Genomic DNA, 15523 nt, shown 5'->3' with positions numbered 1-15523 from the left:
ATACACTAATAATAAAGTAGCAGAAAGAAATTAAGAAAACAATCCCATTTATAACTGCACCAAAAACACTGATGAAAGAAACTGAAGATGACACAAATGGAAAGATATTCCATGCTCATGGATTGGAAGAATATTGTTAAAATGCCTATTCTATCCAAAGCAATCTACAGGGTCAATGCAATCCCTATTAAAATACCATGAGCCTTTTTCACAGACCTAGAACAAATAATCCTAAAATTGGTATGGAACTACAAAAGACCCTGAGCAGCCTTAAGAAAAACAAAGTTGAAGGTACCACAATCCCCGATTTCAAGATACACTATAAAGCTATAGTAAACCAAAATAGTATCATATTGGTACAAAAATAGATCAATGGAACAGAATAGAGAGCCCAGAAATAAATCTATGCTTATATGGTCAATAACTCTATGACAAAGGAGGCAAGAATATACAATAAGGAAAAGACAGTCCCTTGAGAAAACTAGACATCTACATGCAAAAGAATGAAAGTAGACCATTTTCTTAAACCATACACAAAAATAAAAATGGATTAAAGACCTAAATGTGAGACCTGAAACCATAAAGCTCCTAGAAGGAAACATGGACAATAATCTGTTTGACACCAGCCGTGGCACCATCATAGGGGATGAAAGTTATAAATTTTCTAGCTATGTCTTCTCAGACAAGGGAAACAAAAGCAAAAATAAACCATTGGGACCACATCAAAATAAAAAGCTTTTGCAAAGAGAAAATCAACAAATCAAAAAGGCAACCTACTAAATGTGAGAAGATATGTCCAATAAGGGGTTAATGTCCAAAATCTTACGCAAGAACTAATGCAACTTAACACTAAAACCCCCACAATCTAATTGAAAAATAGGCAAAGGACCTGAAAAGACATTTCCCCAAAGACATACAGATGGCTCACAGACACATGAAAAAATGCTAAGCATCACTAATCATCAGGGAAATGCAAATAAAATCCACAATGATATCACTTTACATCCTCAAAAAATTAACAACAGAAATACCATATGATCCAGTATTCCACTATTGGGTATTTACCCAAAGAAAATGACAATACTAATTTGAACAGATCTTTGCATCCCTGTGTTTACTGCAGCATTATTTGCAATAACCAAGATATTAAAGCAACCGAGGTGTCCCTTGATGGATGAATGTATAAAAAAGATGTATATACACACAATGGAGTGTTATTCAGCAATGAAAAAGGAGATTTTTGCCATTTGTGGCAACATGGATGGACCTAGAGGGTATTACTCAAGTGAAATTAATCATATAAAGACAAATAAATACCACATGATTTCATTTATATGTGGAATCTAAAAAGCAAAACACACTAAAAGCAGGAACAGATTCATAAATACAGAGAATGGATGGTTGCCAGAGGGGAAGGGAGTGGTGGGATGAGCAAAATGGGTGAAGGTGATTGGAAGATACAAGCTTCCAGTTACAGAATAAGTGATGGGGATGAAAGGTATAACATAGGGAATATAGTCAATGATATTGTAATAGCATAGTATGGTGACAGACGGTCACTGTACTTACGGTGAGCAAAGCCTAAATGTATAAATTTGTGGAATCACTATGCTATACACCTGAGACTAAAGTAACATCTGGTGGGGCAACTGGGTGGCTCAGTCAGTTAGGTGTCTGTCTGGCTCTTGAGTTTGGCTCAGGTCATGATCTGATCTCAGGGTTGTGAGACTGAGCCCTGTGCTGGGCTCCATGCTCAAGCAAGGAGTCTGCTTAAGATTCTCTCTCCCTCGGCCCCTCCCGCCCCTGCTCCCACTCTCTTTCTCTTACAAAACAAATAAACAAGTTTATTAATAAAGTAACATTTGGTGTGTCAACCATATTTTAATTAAAAAATTGTACTGAAATGTGGGAATTTTTGAAGGAGTAAAGAAAGAGTAAAGACTCAGACTATGCTGCACAAGATGGTACTGCCTTGAGAGTTTATAAAAGTCAGTGGTCCAGGCAGTGGAAATCCTGGGGCTGTCCAAGACAGCACTCCAAGGCAGCGCCTTCCCTGTAGGCACTTCACCTCTCAGCTCCTCCCCTATGAGCACATACTTCTTATGGCCACTGCTCAACCTATCAGCCACTTTCATCTCATGAGGTGAAGTCAAGGTCATACAGTACAGGTGGCCCTATTCTCTGCAAATGGGCAGGAGCCAACAATATCATCCTTAAGTATACAAGGAGAAACCACCCCACCAATTTGTTTACAGAAACTGGCATCTGTTCACTTTCCTCCCTGCCCCCTACTCCTACTCTTCAACCCAAACTCAGAAGATTTACAGAGAAGCTGAAGAACAATCATCCTTAATCGTTAAAATACACATGGCCTACTTATACTTTCGATTGCTCTTCTCTGGTGTTCTGAGTAGTTTTTATTGTTCTGAGACTGCTATTTAGATAAGGTATTTTCCAATTTAAAGCTTCACCAAAATCTTAGGAAGCAGGCATCATGTCAATTGACCAATGTGAAAACAGCTATTGTAGCTGAAAACCAAAAAGTCACACAGCTCCTGTGCATCCTTAAAATATGATGCAACGTATAATGTAATACTTTAAAAAGAAAAATGAGAATTCCCAAAGACCCACAATTATACGTTATATTCAGGGCCCCAAACATAACAAACAGTATTATCCCATTTTTCATCCAAATAGGATAAGATCATGTGTCAACAATCGTGATTTCCTTTCTAAACTTGGTAAGCTCCCCCAAATTTGGCAATTTTCTTTGAAAGTATAAATTCTTGGCCTAGAGAATGGTATCTCAGTGCACTGAAGAAAAAGGGGCACCTGAGAATCCTTCAAAAGGTGACTATTTTCCTGTTTCTAAATTCTCTCTTGATGCTGGGACCTGCACATACCACCAAGAGAAAGAAGTAGCAGCAGCAGCACCAGAAAGTGGTGTTCTTTCATCAACAGATGTGCCCCTCCTTTAAAAAGCCCATTAAGGTCATTTATACGGGTCTTTCATGGAGAAGAACCTCATGATTCCATGGCACATTTATTTATTTATTACAAAATCTCTCCACCTCTCCTGTGAGATAAGGGCTAATATCTGATACAGTCTGATGCAGTGTGTTCCTTATGTATTTTTCCTCTTAACCCTTCTAGCCAAAATTTCGTCAGAGTTGGTTGATTTTATTTGTACTTCACTGCTATTCAATTTTACAGCATTATTGGAATACAGAAATTACAACATACTTTTAATGCCTTCAATCTAAGGGGTAGGAACAAAAGTTATTTTTGCTATTCTAAAGATAAAGGCACATTAAAAACTAATATTTAACTTAATTACCAGGACAGAAAAGAGCAGGGGAAAATGGACTCTGACAAACATGATTGGTTATACATTCTTAAAGTTGTGAGGAAAAGATACAGTCACTGAACCATGAGAAATAAAGCTGTCACAAAGCCCACATGCTTCATTTTGAAAATGTGAGACCATAACGGTGCAGCTCACAAATTTAGGATTTATCCAAATTTGTAAAGTAGTAAACTGTCAATATTTGCAGATAACACGATACTATACAATATACACAGAAAACCCTAAATACTCCACCAAAAAACTATTAGAATGAGTAAATGAATTCAGTAAAGTTGCAGAATACAAAATTAATATACAGAAATCTGTTGTTTTTCTAAACACTAATAATGAAGTAGCAGAAAGAGAAAGAGAACTTAAGAAAACAATTGCACCAAATATAAAATACCCAGGAATTAACCAAGGAGGTGACTTGTATTCTGAAGACTGTAAGACTGTAAGAAAGACACTGATGAAAGACACAAAGATGACACAAATGTAAAGATGTTCCATGCTCATGGATTGGAAGAATTAGTATCATTAAAGTGTCCCTACTACTCAAAGCAATCTATGGATCCCTATCAAAACACCAATAGTATTTTTCACAGAATCAGAATAGTCTTAAAATTTGTTGGAATTGCAAAAGACTTCAAATGGCTAATGCAATCTTGAAAAAGAACAAAAAAACCTGGAGGTATCACAATCTAGATTTCAAGCCATACTACACAGCAAAATCAGTATGGTACTGGCGCAAAAACAGACACATAGATCAGTGGGACAGAACAGAGAACCCAGAATTAAACTCATGCTTATATGGTCAATCTATGGCAAAGGAGGCAAGAATATATAGTAAGGAAAAGACAGTCCCTTTTTAATAAATGGCTGGGGAACTGGACCACTATCTTACACCATACATGAAAATAAACTCAAAATGGATCAAAGGCCTAAACATCAGGCCTGAAAACCTAAAACTACTAAAACTGGCAATAATCTCTTGGGCATTGGCCATAGCAAAATTTTTTTAGGTATGTCTCCTCAGGCAAGGAAAACAAAAGCAAAATTAAACAATTAAGACTACGTCAAAATAAAAAACTTTTGCACAGAGAAGGAAATGAAAAGGCAACCTACTAACTGGAAGAAGAGATTTGCAAATGATATGTCTGATGAGGGGTATCAAAAAATATATAAAGAACTTATACAACGCAACACCAAAAACCCAAATAATCTGATTAAAAAAACGTCAGAGGACCTAAACAAACATTTTTCCAAAGAATATATACAGATAGCCAAGAGATACCTGAGAAGATCCTCAGCATCACTCATGACCAAGGAAATACGAATTAAAACCACAATGAGGTATCGCCTTACACCGGTCAGAATAGCTTAGTTATGTTATCAAAAAGATCAGAAATAATAAATGTTGAAGGTGTGAAGAAAAGGGAACCCAAGTGCACTATTTTGGTGGAAATGCAAATTGGCTCAGCTACTGGGGAGAACACTACAGAGGTTCCTCAAAAAATTAAAAATGGAAATACCATACATTACAGTAATTCCACTGCCGAGTATTTACCACAAGAAAACAAACACTATTTCAAAGATATGTGCACCCTTATGTTTATTGCAGCATTTATAATAGACAAGATGTGGAAGCAACCGTGTCCATTTACATATGAATAAAGAATATGTGGTAAGCACATGCCACACACACACACACACACACATGAATATTACTCAGCCATAAAAAATGAGACCTTGCCTTTTGTGACAATGGACAGACCTAATGAGTATTATGCCAGGTGAAATAAGTCAGATTTGGAAAGACAAATACTGCATGATTTCACTTACATGTGGAATCTAAACAACAAAACAAACGAACTAAAACCCCCCCAGAAACAGATTCATAAATACAGAAAATTGGAGGTGGCCAGAGGGAAAAAGGGGGTTGGCAAAATAGGTGAAGGGGATGGTAACTGCACCTAAGGTGAGCATTGCATAATGCACAGAATTGTCAAATCACAATACTGTATACCAGAGACATTGGATATCAAGTACTCCTCAATAAAAAGAATTTACTAGAATCGTGGACATACATTCTTGGACTTCCTTCCACATTAAATTTCTCAGCTTCACTGTCCATTAATAAATGGCTAGATAAGAAAATAAATGTACTCTGAAGCAGTGGCTCCATTTTTGCTGTCCATCAAAGGCAGCTGGGGTGCAAGTCGCAGAGACCTCGGAATAAGTGCCAAGTCTTAATGTCTAACACATGCTCCAGGTGATTCTAATGTACCCAATATAGCCATTTAAAAGCCTGCAAAAAATAAAAAATGTTGTCTAGAGGTGGGCCTAACTCCAGCGGGCAATGGTTCCAACATGGGGCAGTCACGTGGGGACTGGCCAGCTAAAGGAGGATATACAGTTAGATTTTCCAGAGTAAGACGAAATGCTTCTTGAATAAGACATATAATGCAGAGGACAGAAGTTTTTCCTGGACTATCTTCTTGGAAGGCACGTGTTGTGCTTGCTCCTTGTTCTGTGCAGTAATGTGTGTCAGCAGTGCCATGCCAGCAGCATGAAACTGATGAGATGCAGCAGTTCATTAAAGAGACTAGTCAGGTGACTGCCGGGGAGCAACATGACCATGTATGTCGAGAGCCGTCACCGTAAGCGTTTTCCTCTATCTTTACAGGCCACATCTGTGAATCCTAAGCGACTTCTTCCCCTGGGGATTCATAGTAGGAAGAAGTCAGATGCGAGTCACCTGCTCACTGACATGCCCCACCACTGAGCACTGAAAGGTTCCTTGCTACAGTTGGCGGGAAGGCTCTGAACGGAGGGTACGGCAGATGGTGACAGCAGGGCATGCAACTCGTTCCTCAGAGGTGAGCCTCGGTGGGCTGCCTATGGGCAGAAGGAGCGCCGTGAAGGTTCCCCGGAACAAATGTCTACAAGGGCAGGGCTGATCGCAAATGCTTTGTAGTAACATCAGAATTCATTAAATAGAAATGAGATATTTTCTAAGGAGACTGCCAATCAGTACAAGAGGATCACACTGAGAGATTCTACAAAGGTTGTATGTCCAGTAGCATGATTACTTTCATATTCTATGTGGAAAGAATGCCCCTTTCCTACAGGACTTGAGGAGTCCCATCTATAAAAATACTGCCACTTGCATGAGCACAGCCACAGCGCTCTTGTCTGCACGCTGTGGGACATCCATTCTTGTGCCTTGCGCCAGGCTGGCACTCGGCACACATTTGTGGAGCTGAATATACAGAAATGAGGTAAGTGGTAGGAATAACCGGCAAGCTCATGAATTATTAATTTCATGTCAACTAGTGGATTATTCCATTTCCCTTTTTCCATGAAAAGACTGATTCTGGGTTTTGGGTTTTGGAGAGTGGGTTTAGAAGTCATCTGTTCCAGGATACTTCCCTTATTCCAAAATACTACATATTAATGATAAGCACGGACCATTATATAATGAAAATATGCTCTGATCTCTAAAGATTTCTAATTCATACCAGAAATGTGAGCTTAGTTAACACTGGCCCATAATAGCCTAAATATTTCACTTTAAGTAATGTACAGAGAATTATGTGTGTGCACGTACATGCTATTATGGACTAAATGTGTCTCCCCCAAATACGTATGCTGAAGCTCTAAACACCTAGTGTGTTCATATTTAGAAGTGCGGGCTTCAGGAGGTAAGTAGGTTTAGATCAGGTTATGAAAGTGAGACCCTCATGACAGCGTTTGTGCCCTTACCTTTAGAAAGAGGAAGAAACACCAGAGTTCTCTCTCTCTCTCTCTCTCTCTCTCTGTCTCTAACCATACACATACACCCACAGAAGGCTACGTGAGGACCCAGGGAGAAGGCCATCTCCAACCTGGGAAGATGGCTCTCTCCCAGAACCCAACAATACTGGCACTCTAATCTCAAGATTTTCAGCCTCCAGAACTCTGAGAAATAACTTTCCATTGCTTACGCCACCCTGTCTGTAGTACTTTCCTTCGTTATAGCAGCTGAATTAACTAATACACACGTTTAAACATAGGAAGAGAAGAGTGCTCACTTGCTGAGGATGTTGCCTCAGGAAGTGGGCTAGTTGTCTCCTAAGAGGGTCAAGGTAAATATGCTTATACCACATCCTGGGGCAGTACTTTTCAGTCTTTTCTCACCCAGTCTCTCCCATAGCTGATAAATAGAAAAGTTTTGCACCCTGCTAATACCCCTTGAAATTAAAAACAAAGTCAGTCCCTTCATGGGAAGGAGACTGGAAGAGCACGACAAAGAGCCATACAGTTTCCCAATCAGTCTCTCCTCTGCTTCCTCAGTGATGGGCCAAAATCTCATCTCAGCTTTCCTGGCTTAGAAACCTGATTTCATCAGCACTTTGAAGCAGAGCCATCCCTTGGGGCAGACTCACATCAGCAGAGCTCACAAGACTGATGTAAAACACCAGAAGGTCAATTTGTTAGTTGACAATGAGCTCTGTAAACATCGCCTAGGCCAGGGGACTCGCGCCAAAAGCACCAGTGCATGCTGTTCCTGTTGGTAGACCTCCGTGAGCGGCTCAATCCCACATCAGAAGGTTACGGTGAGCATGGAATCAGGACAAGAAGCATGAGATGAATCAAATATCGACAGGCATGAGGCTGAGCTAGCCTGATGCATCCATTTCCTCCGTTGGATGATCTTGCCAATAAAGCCATCCACGGTTGGCTGCAGTTCCTTGCATCCTTCCCCATAACACCAACGTCCTTGCCAATTCAAATGCAATACTCTGAGATTTTGGCCTCGGCTTCTCTCTCCTCTGGACGGTGTCTGGATGGGCGCTGCCAACTTTTGCCTCTGTGGCTTTTTTTTTTTCCTATACTACTTTGGGTGACCAATTGTTTAGATGTTTTAATACACTCAATCAGGTTACAAGGAAATCTTGCTGTAATATACCTGTGCTATTTCTTATGATCACTATATATCTTTGTGCAGGATCCCGGGTCATTTGAAAATTTAACTCTCAAAGGGAAAGGTCAAATCTAAGTTTTTGGGGGATGACTTACTGTGCCACTTGTACACATGACGAGTAAGGTTTCTTTGTGTGTATATGTGTAATTATCTACATATATACTCATATAACTTCATTTGTATGCTTTTTATTATTTGTTTGAACTTAACCCTTTGGGTGACCATCCCCCATGGGTCTATTTTTTCCTTAGTTTTTAACTGAACTGTAGAATAATGCAGTTTTGAACTAAAAGCAAGATTAGATTTAACTAATGGCAAATATCTGAAAATATTGCCAATGCTGGGAAAAAGCGTTCAAAATGTAAGGTAGAGCAGACCTCCTTTATCCCAGGGCCAACAACTTCTATGCACGACAAATGCATTTCAAACAATGGAAATATTTATATCTAAGATACATAAATTAAATGCGAAGCCTGATTTTAAAAAAGTACTTGAAAGCCCTTTTAGAAATGTCTGATTTGATCGCCCTATAAATGCAGAATGGAAAGCTTGAGTTATGCTCCCTTGAGAAGATCAATAATACTTAGTACAGAAAAGGCTTTCTATCCAGTTGCTGAGGGAAGAGTTGGCTGTGGGTCAGAGGGGACTGCAGCCTTCCCCTCAGCCCTTGTCTTAAATAGACCCGTTGTCAACTTGCGCTACTGTGATGTATTCATTACTGAGGGACAACTTGCTTGTATGAAGCTGGTATGTTAGCGAAGAGGGTGGAATTACAGTTTCCCACAATATTTTCTTCCCTCAAATGCTTTTAGGCCATAAAAGGCTTTTAAAACCACTTAGTCTGGGAAACTGAGATGACCTTCAGTATCATTTACCTCTTGGTAACACCTAATAGAAATCTATAGGGACCCTGTCCCCCAAGAGAATTAGCAACAGAACCTAGAAATTACCATCTGCAGACAACAATACTAAGTTTGTTTGCTTTCAGAGAGGCTCAAGCCTAGGACTACTTCATGGGGCAGCACCGATCTCCTGAGTACTGAGCTGCTTCCCAGGGGTAGTGCCATTGGGGAGGGAACAGGACAGTACCTCTTGGGTGGCTGCACTCTATCTGCAGCTGTCACACCAACAGGTAGTGACCAATAATATACTTAGGCATCAGGGAAGTGTGAGTTCATGTCACACCAGGAAATAGTTTATTCCTAGCAGAGGTCACTGCAAAGAACGGAGGGTTCCCCTTTCTTAATTATATACATATACATTAAATGATTGAAGTCTCATCCAGAGGCTTAAAAAAGAGGCACATTAAAGAAAACACCCATTACCATGGTTGTCTCCCTGGAGTTGAACTATTACAGAAGTCCCTCTGACAGCTCTATCACTCAGCGACAAATAGAATGAGTCCTTTTTAGTCTCTCTCATGTAAAAATGGAGTCTTCTTCCCCTAGACTTTTACTGTCTTCACTCTTTGTAGGAGAAAAAAAAAATCACCATGTCCTTTACCTTCTCCATTCTTCCATCCTTTATTACAGCCAAGTTTCTAGCTTTTGTATGGATCTTGCTATACTGTTCACTTTGACCTGCCTAGTTCATTTAGTGGGTTCCAGGATTATCTTACCTTTACTGGAACCAAACATGGATTGAACACCTTTGTTGTTGTACAGGGTGCTAATTTTCCAGCTTGAGTTCATAGAAACCAATGTGGAAAAATTCTTTACCAAGAAAATACAAATTTTGGTATGTAGAAACTTATAGAGCATTTATTTTGATCCCTTCGTTTAGAAATCTGTTGATCCCTCAATTACTAGGAAGATGTTTCTAAAACAATGAAGAAACATAAATAAAAAAGCAGCTAGAGTATTATAGAAAGGGATGGAAACAATCTACTAAGAAACCACTAGGAAGTGGTTTAACTCACTAGGAAGTGAGTTAAATATTTAAACCTACTGCAAATATTTGTGTATTGTTACTTTATTACATTTGAGAGGTAGATGATCTGGACTGAGTCTGATTTTTTTTTTGAGGTTGTTATTTTAATTTCTTCTACCATGACTTGGATTTTCCTGTTAATATATGCATATTAGTCTGCCTTTAAGTGTGTATGTCCCTACCTAACTACAGTCCTTTGAAATTCAGTTTAGAAATATTAAAAAAAATAGTCACAATAGTTATTGGTTCATCTCTTACTACCGCTAACAGTATTGTTATACCTGGCTCTGAATTTGGAATGTTTGTGACGACATCCACGACAGTCACTAACACGCTAACGCCATTTCTTAGAATCAGGTACTTCTTTGGGATTCCCATCTCATTTGATGCTATCAGTTCAAAGTTTGTTGCTGGGAGTCAGGAGGCAGGAAGGGAGAGACACTGGGGAATAAACCAAATCTCCAGCAGTAACACTCAGACTTCAAATACTTAGCACTTTTTATACCTACTTGTTTTGTAGTATTGCTGGTATTCACAGACCTTTAAGGAAAAGGAAAAAAAAAGAAAGGAAACTGAAGGTCCAACTCCTAGCTCTCCCATCAGTGGGCAACGGTCTCACCTGGCTGGTAGAAGTCAGGCGACAGCTCCCTGGCCACAGCTCTTGCGATGTCACACTCCTGGCGGGCAGCTTGGGCAGCCTGGTCGGCGGCGTCAGCTTTGGCTCTTGCGTGTGCAGTCCTACACAGGGCAGAAAGGGGAGTCAGCATGGGGGGGCGCCTTGTTCATGACACGTGGGCAAGCACACGGTCTGCGGCCTGGGGAAGAGCCACGCTCACTGTAGTCATGGCCCAGCGCCTCCCCTGCAAGTTTTATGGTCACATTGTTGTGAGCCATCGATGAAGACAACATGGGTGGAACCACCTGTATAATGCCTCAGTCCTTTCAAGGGAAATGAAAAGGGTGAGCAAGTTCTGCGCAGCTTGATGCAAAGCCTGGTTTTCAAAACTTATGGGTTGAAGCTCCTGCTGCCTTTGGCTGGCAGCTCCCCCCCCCCCCCCCCCCGGCCAACCATGGAGAGTAGAGGTAGAGCTTAGGAATACAGTGTTCACGAATTTATTTCCTGCGGCAGAATCTATATAAGAATTTGATCAAGGGGATCCCTGGGTGGCTCGTGGTTTAGCACGCCTTCAGCCCAGGGTATGATCCTGGAGATCCGGGATCGAGTCCCAGGTCAGGGTCCCTGCATGGAGCCTGCTTCTCCCTCTGCCTGTGTCTCTGCCTCTCTCTCTCTGTGTGTCTCTCATGAATAAATACATAAAATATTAAAAAAAAAAAAAAAGAATTTGACCAAGAGGGTCTATCCCATAGAACGCTGGAAAAAAGTAACTCTGGAAAAGAAAGTAGCATTGATTTCCATGGTTAAATACTCCCTCTATGACCAATTCAAGTGACCAGTGTGATGTCACTGGACGCGCAGTTGGGAAGAGACACACACAACAGGCTCTCGCCAGCCTGTAGAAGCAGAGCACCAGGTCTGCACTTAAGAATATGCTCAGGAGGTTCTAAGGAGCCCATTTAATTGATCAATTAATTCTTGTGAAACAAGGAGGCCGAGGTTGGAAAGAGGAAACAGAAGTCTCTCAATCTTCCACCTGCCCTCTAGCCCATCCTGTCATGAAACCTCCTGTCTTTCCAGAGGACTAGGGTGAGGGAGAAGGCAGTAGGTTTAGAGAAGGGGGCTGTTTATGGCAACACAGGAGAACTGATGTCCACGTGCCCAAGAAGAGAGGATTCAGAGGGTAAGACAGAGAACTCTAGGTCATCCACTTCCAAAGAACACCTTGTCCAGTCAGTATTTAGATGATAATCATGGGCATCTATTTCTTCTAGTTTTGCTTTCTATTCTAATTTTACTAGCACCAGGCAGGGCTTTAAGTAACTGTAATAAAAGCTTAATGAAAGTCTGAAAGAGGTGCCTGCACTTAATTTAGAAACAGCAGGAGATGGGGGCACCTGGGTGGCTCAGTCAGTTAAACATCTGCGTCTGTGTTTGGCTCAGGTCATGATCCCAGGGTCCTGGGATTCAGCCCTGCACTGGGTTCCATGCTTAGCAGAGAGCCTGCTTCTCCCTCTGCCTGCTGCTCGCCCTGCTTGTGCACACTCTTTGTATCAAATAACTAAATAAATAAAATCTTAAAGAAGAAAAAGGAAAGAGAGAAACAACAGGAGAGAAAAAGTTGAGAAGCAACATTGTGCCCCAGCAGTTCTTAGGAGAGAAAAGGCAGGTGGCAGGTGGAGGAGGCCAGCAGATGGAATTCCTGGGACTAGCTGCAGGAAGGAAGCAGGGAAGTTGGGGTCTGCCCTGAGACTGAGGTGGGGGCTAATGGGCAGGAGGTCCTGTTCCCAAATTCTCCAACTACCTCCTCTCATTCTGTGTCTTTATGGGATCCTTCACTCCCCCTTAGGACCTAGCCAAGATGGAAGGCTGGAAGTACTAAGATGTAAGCTTCATGAAGACTGGGATTTTGCATTGCTGGTCCTCTGCTATATTCCCAAATGTGTATGACACTACCTGGCACATGGTATCGACTGAGGGTTCATTTTATGAATAAAGGAGTCAATGATGTGTCCTCAGGAACATCTGGGTAGTTACTTAAAAATGAATGGATTGACAGGGGTACCCCTGTGGCTGAGCAGTTGAGCATCCGCCTTTGGCTCAGCGCGTGATCCTGGGGTCCTGGGATCAAGTCCTGCATTGGGCTGCCTGTGACGAATCTACTTCTCCCTTTGCCTATGTCTCTGCCTCTGCGTTTCTCATGAATAAATAAATAAAATCTTTAAAAAAATGAGTGGATTGACAAAACTACTGAGCCAGTAAAAAGATTGGTGGTTGCTAACAGTTCAGGGTAAAAGTAGGGGAGGGATGAACAGGTGGAGTGCAGGAGAAAGAGCAACACTACTCTTTTTGATACTGTACTGGGGGCTCCACGACACTATGCACGTGTCAAAACCCACTAAACAGCACTGCACAAAGAGTGAGCCCTCATGTCAACTGTGGTCTTTAGTTTACACTATAGTATCAATACTGGCTCATCAGCTGTACCCACTAGTGCAAGATGCTAGTAACAGGGGGAACGGTGTGGGGGAGAGGAGGTATATATGAGAACACTGTACACACACAAAACTACTCTAAAAAACAAAGTCCATTATTTAAAAATGAATGGATCTACTTTTTTTTTTTTTTTGGATCTACTTTCAATCATCGAAACTGTTACTTCTGAATCACAGAGAATGTTTCAGATTATAAGGTACCATGAAATGGAAACAGAGTCAAGAGGGTAAGAGCATCCTAACACCCTCACGGGAGCCGTCACTGAGGATGGATAACACTGTAGCCCTTGTGCTCCTCCTGAGAATCCATGGATGTCCTCTTTTATGTTCTTTCACAGTTTCTCAGAATCTCAACTCTTTCCCCCAGAATTATTTTCCATCTTCTCTGCTATTCTTAGATAGAGCCTAATTATGTCTAGGCATCATAATTAATGAAGCCGTAAGAGAACAGTTATGCTGCCTTATAACAAAATCTGCTAGCCCTTCAGTGAAAAATTTGTAAAACTAAGTACAGTTTATTCTGATAATATCACAACACACCACCACATACGCAAATAAAACGATACCATTTATCTCCACCACTTCTTATGATATGCTAAACTGGAGAATAAACAAATACGGGCTTAACCTTTCTGCAAATATATCTTGGAGGCACAGTGTCAGTAAAGCCCTAACCCCTTTCCTTTTCTACTTGCTCTTTCCGGGAAGACCAAACAGGGAGGGGGACCGTTCCATCTAGAGCCCCTCCCTGTGTCAATGCTGTTGCACAGTTGGCAAGATGAGTCAAAACCACATTCAAACCTGAAACGAAAGGTCTGCAAGAGAGCTACTGGTAGCCCTAAATCCAATGACAGGAAGTAGAAGAGAACAGAAACCCATCTGATCAGCTGTCTCTGCTAGCTTTGTGTGGCTAGGCCACTGACAAGTCTAGATTTGCCTGGGGAAAAAAAATCTGGGCTCAATAGTGGCTCATGTTAGTGAATTCATGTGTTCAAATCCCAGGCTCAGTTCCAGAGCTCAACACACGACCCCTTCATTCAGCCAAGTGGTAAGACATGCCATTGTTCATGGGCCCAGGGGGCGGGGGGGGGGGGGGGAGGCGGGTTCAGGCTAGTCAGTCTGGGGTGGGCAGCTGCAACGATGCAAAGTAGATGATGCCCTGCTGTGTAGCTGGTCACGTAGAAAACACACACACACACACACACACTCTCTCTCTCTCTCTCTCTCTCTCACACACACACACACACACACACACACACACGGAACATGCATGCCCCAAAAAATCTTGCATGTATTCAACACACTGCCAATATCCATAAGGGGTCAGACCCTCACAAATCTCCAAATACCATTATCACATACACTTTCTCCCATAAAATGCAGTAAAAGTAAGTAAAAAGCAACTTTCCATTAGGGCCATATTTTTCCCCCCAAATAAACCCATTTTAGCTTGTAGAGAGTTACTATGTATAGGTGAAGGGGCAGGAAGACCTGAGGGGCTGGCTAAGCTCACACAAGCAGCTGGGTGAGTCCCCCCTGGACCTTGGTTCTCCTGGGAAGGTCATTCGTGAACAGCCAAACCAGTAAATGTAGAATTTCTGGATGTGAGGCATCCTCTCTACACAACTGAATTTCAAGCTATTTTTCCAATCAGTAATTTGATGATGACTATCTAATTTTTTTTCTTTAACAACTGAAATAGTTTTTCATGAACTCTCAAGTCATCATACCCAGAAGAAAATAGTCTAGCTTTCTGGATTTTTCTTTTTTTTTTTATTTTTTTTATTTTATTTTTTTCTGGATTTTTCTTAAACGTAGGAATGCTTTTATGAAAAAAGTCTATCAACAATATACCAAACATGCCTGGTAAGGTAACAAACTGGACTTTTAGCTGTCTGTCTCAACTTCTAACTTTAATCTTTTTTTTTTTTTTACAGATTTTATTTGAGAGAGAGTGAGCGAGTAAAGGGGGTAGGGAGTAGAGGGAGAGGGACAAGCAGACTCCCCGTGTGGAGCCCAAGGCAGGGCTCAATCTCATGACCTGGCGAGCATGACCTGAGCTAAAATCAAGAGTCGGATGCCTAATCGACCGAGCCACCCCGGACCCTCTAACTTCAATCATTTACTCATCTATTCACTGACGTAGCTGATGAAGATTTTAATTTAGAATG

The 15523-nt window shown here is 41.2% G+C and overlaps 1 protein-coding gene across 4 annotated transcripts in view; it reads right to left on the bottom strand.

Moving 5' to 3' along the window:
- Positions 1–15523, bottom strand: part of JPH1 (junctophilin 1) — an 83749-nt gene that overhangs the window by 12783 nt on the left and 55443 nt on the right. For all 4 annotated transcript variants that reach the window (XM_026012705.2, XM_026012714.2, XM_026012708.2 and 1 more), the window contains exon 3: positions 10861–10979. In XM_026012705.2, the coding sequence (XP_025868490.1) occupies positions 10861–10979 (119 nt within the window). The remainder of the gene's footprint in view (positions 1–10860; positions 10980–15523) is intronic.

This window comes from Vulpes vulpes, chromosome 13 (assembly GCF_048418805.1).
Source record: "Vulpes vulpes isolate BD-2025 chromosome 13, VulVul3, whole genome shotgun sequence".
NCBI lineage: Eukaryota > Metazoa > Chordata > Mammalia > Carnivora > Canidae > Vulpes > Vulpes vulpes.
The sequence above is the reverse complement of the archived record's forward strand: the minus strand, read 5'-3'. Positions and strand labels throughout refer to the sequence as shown.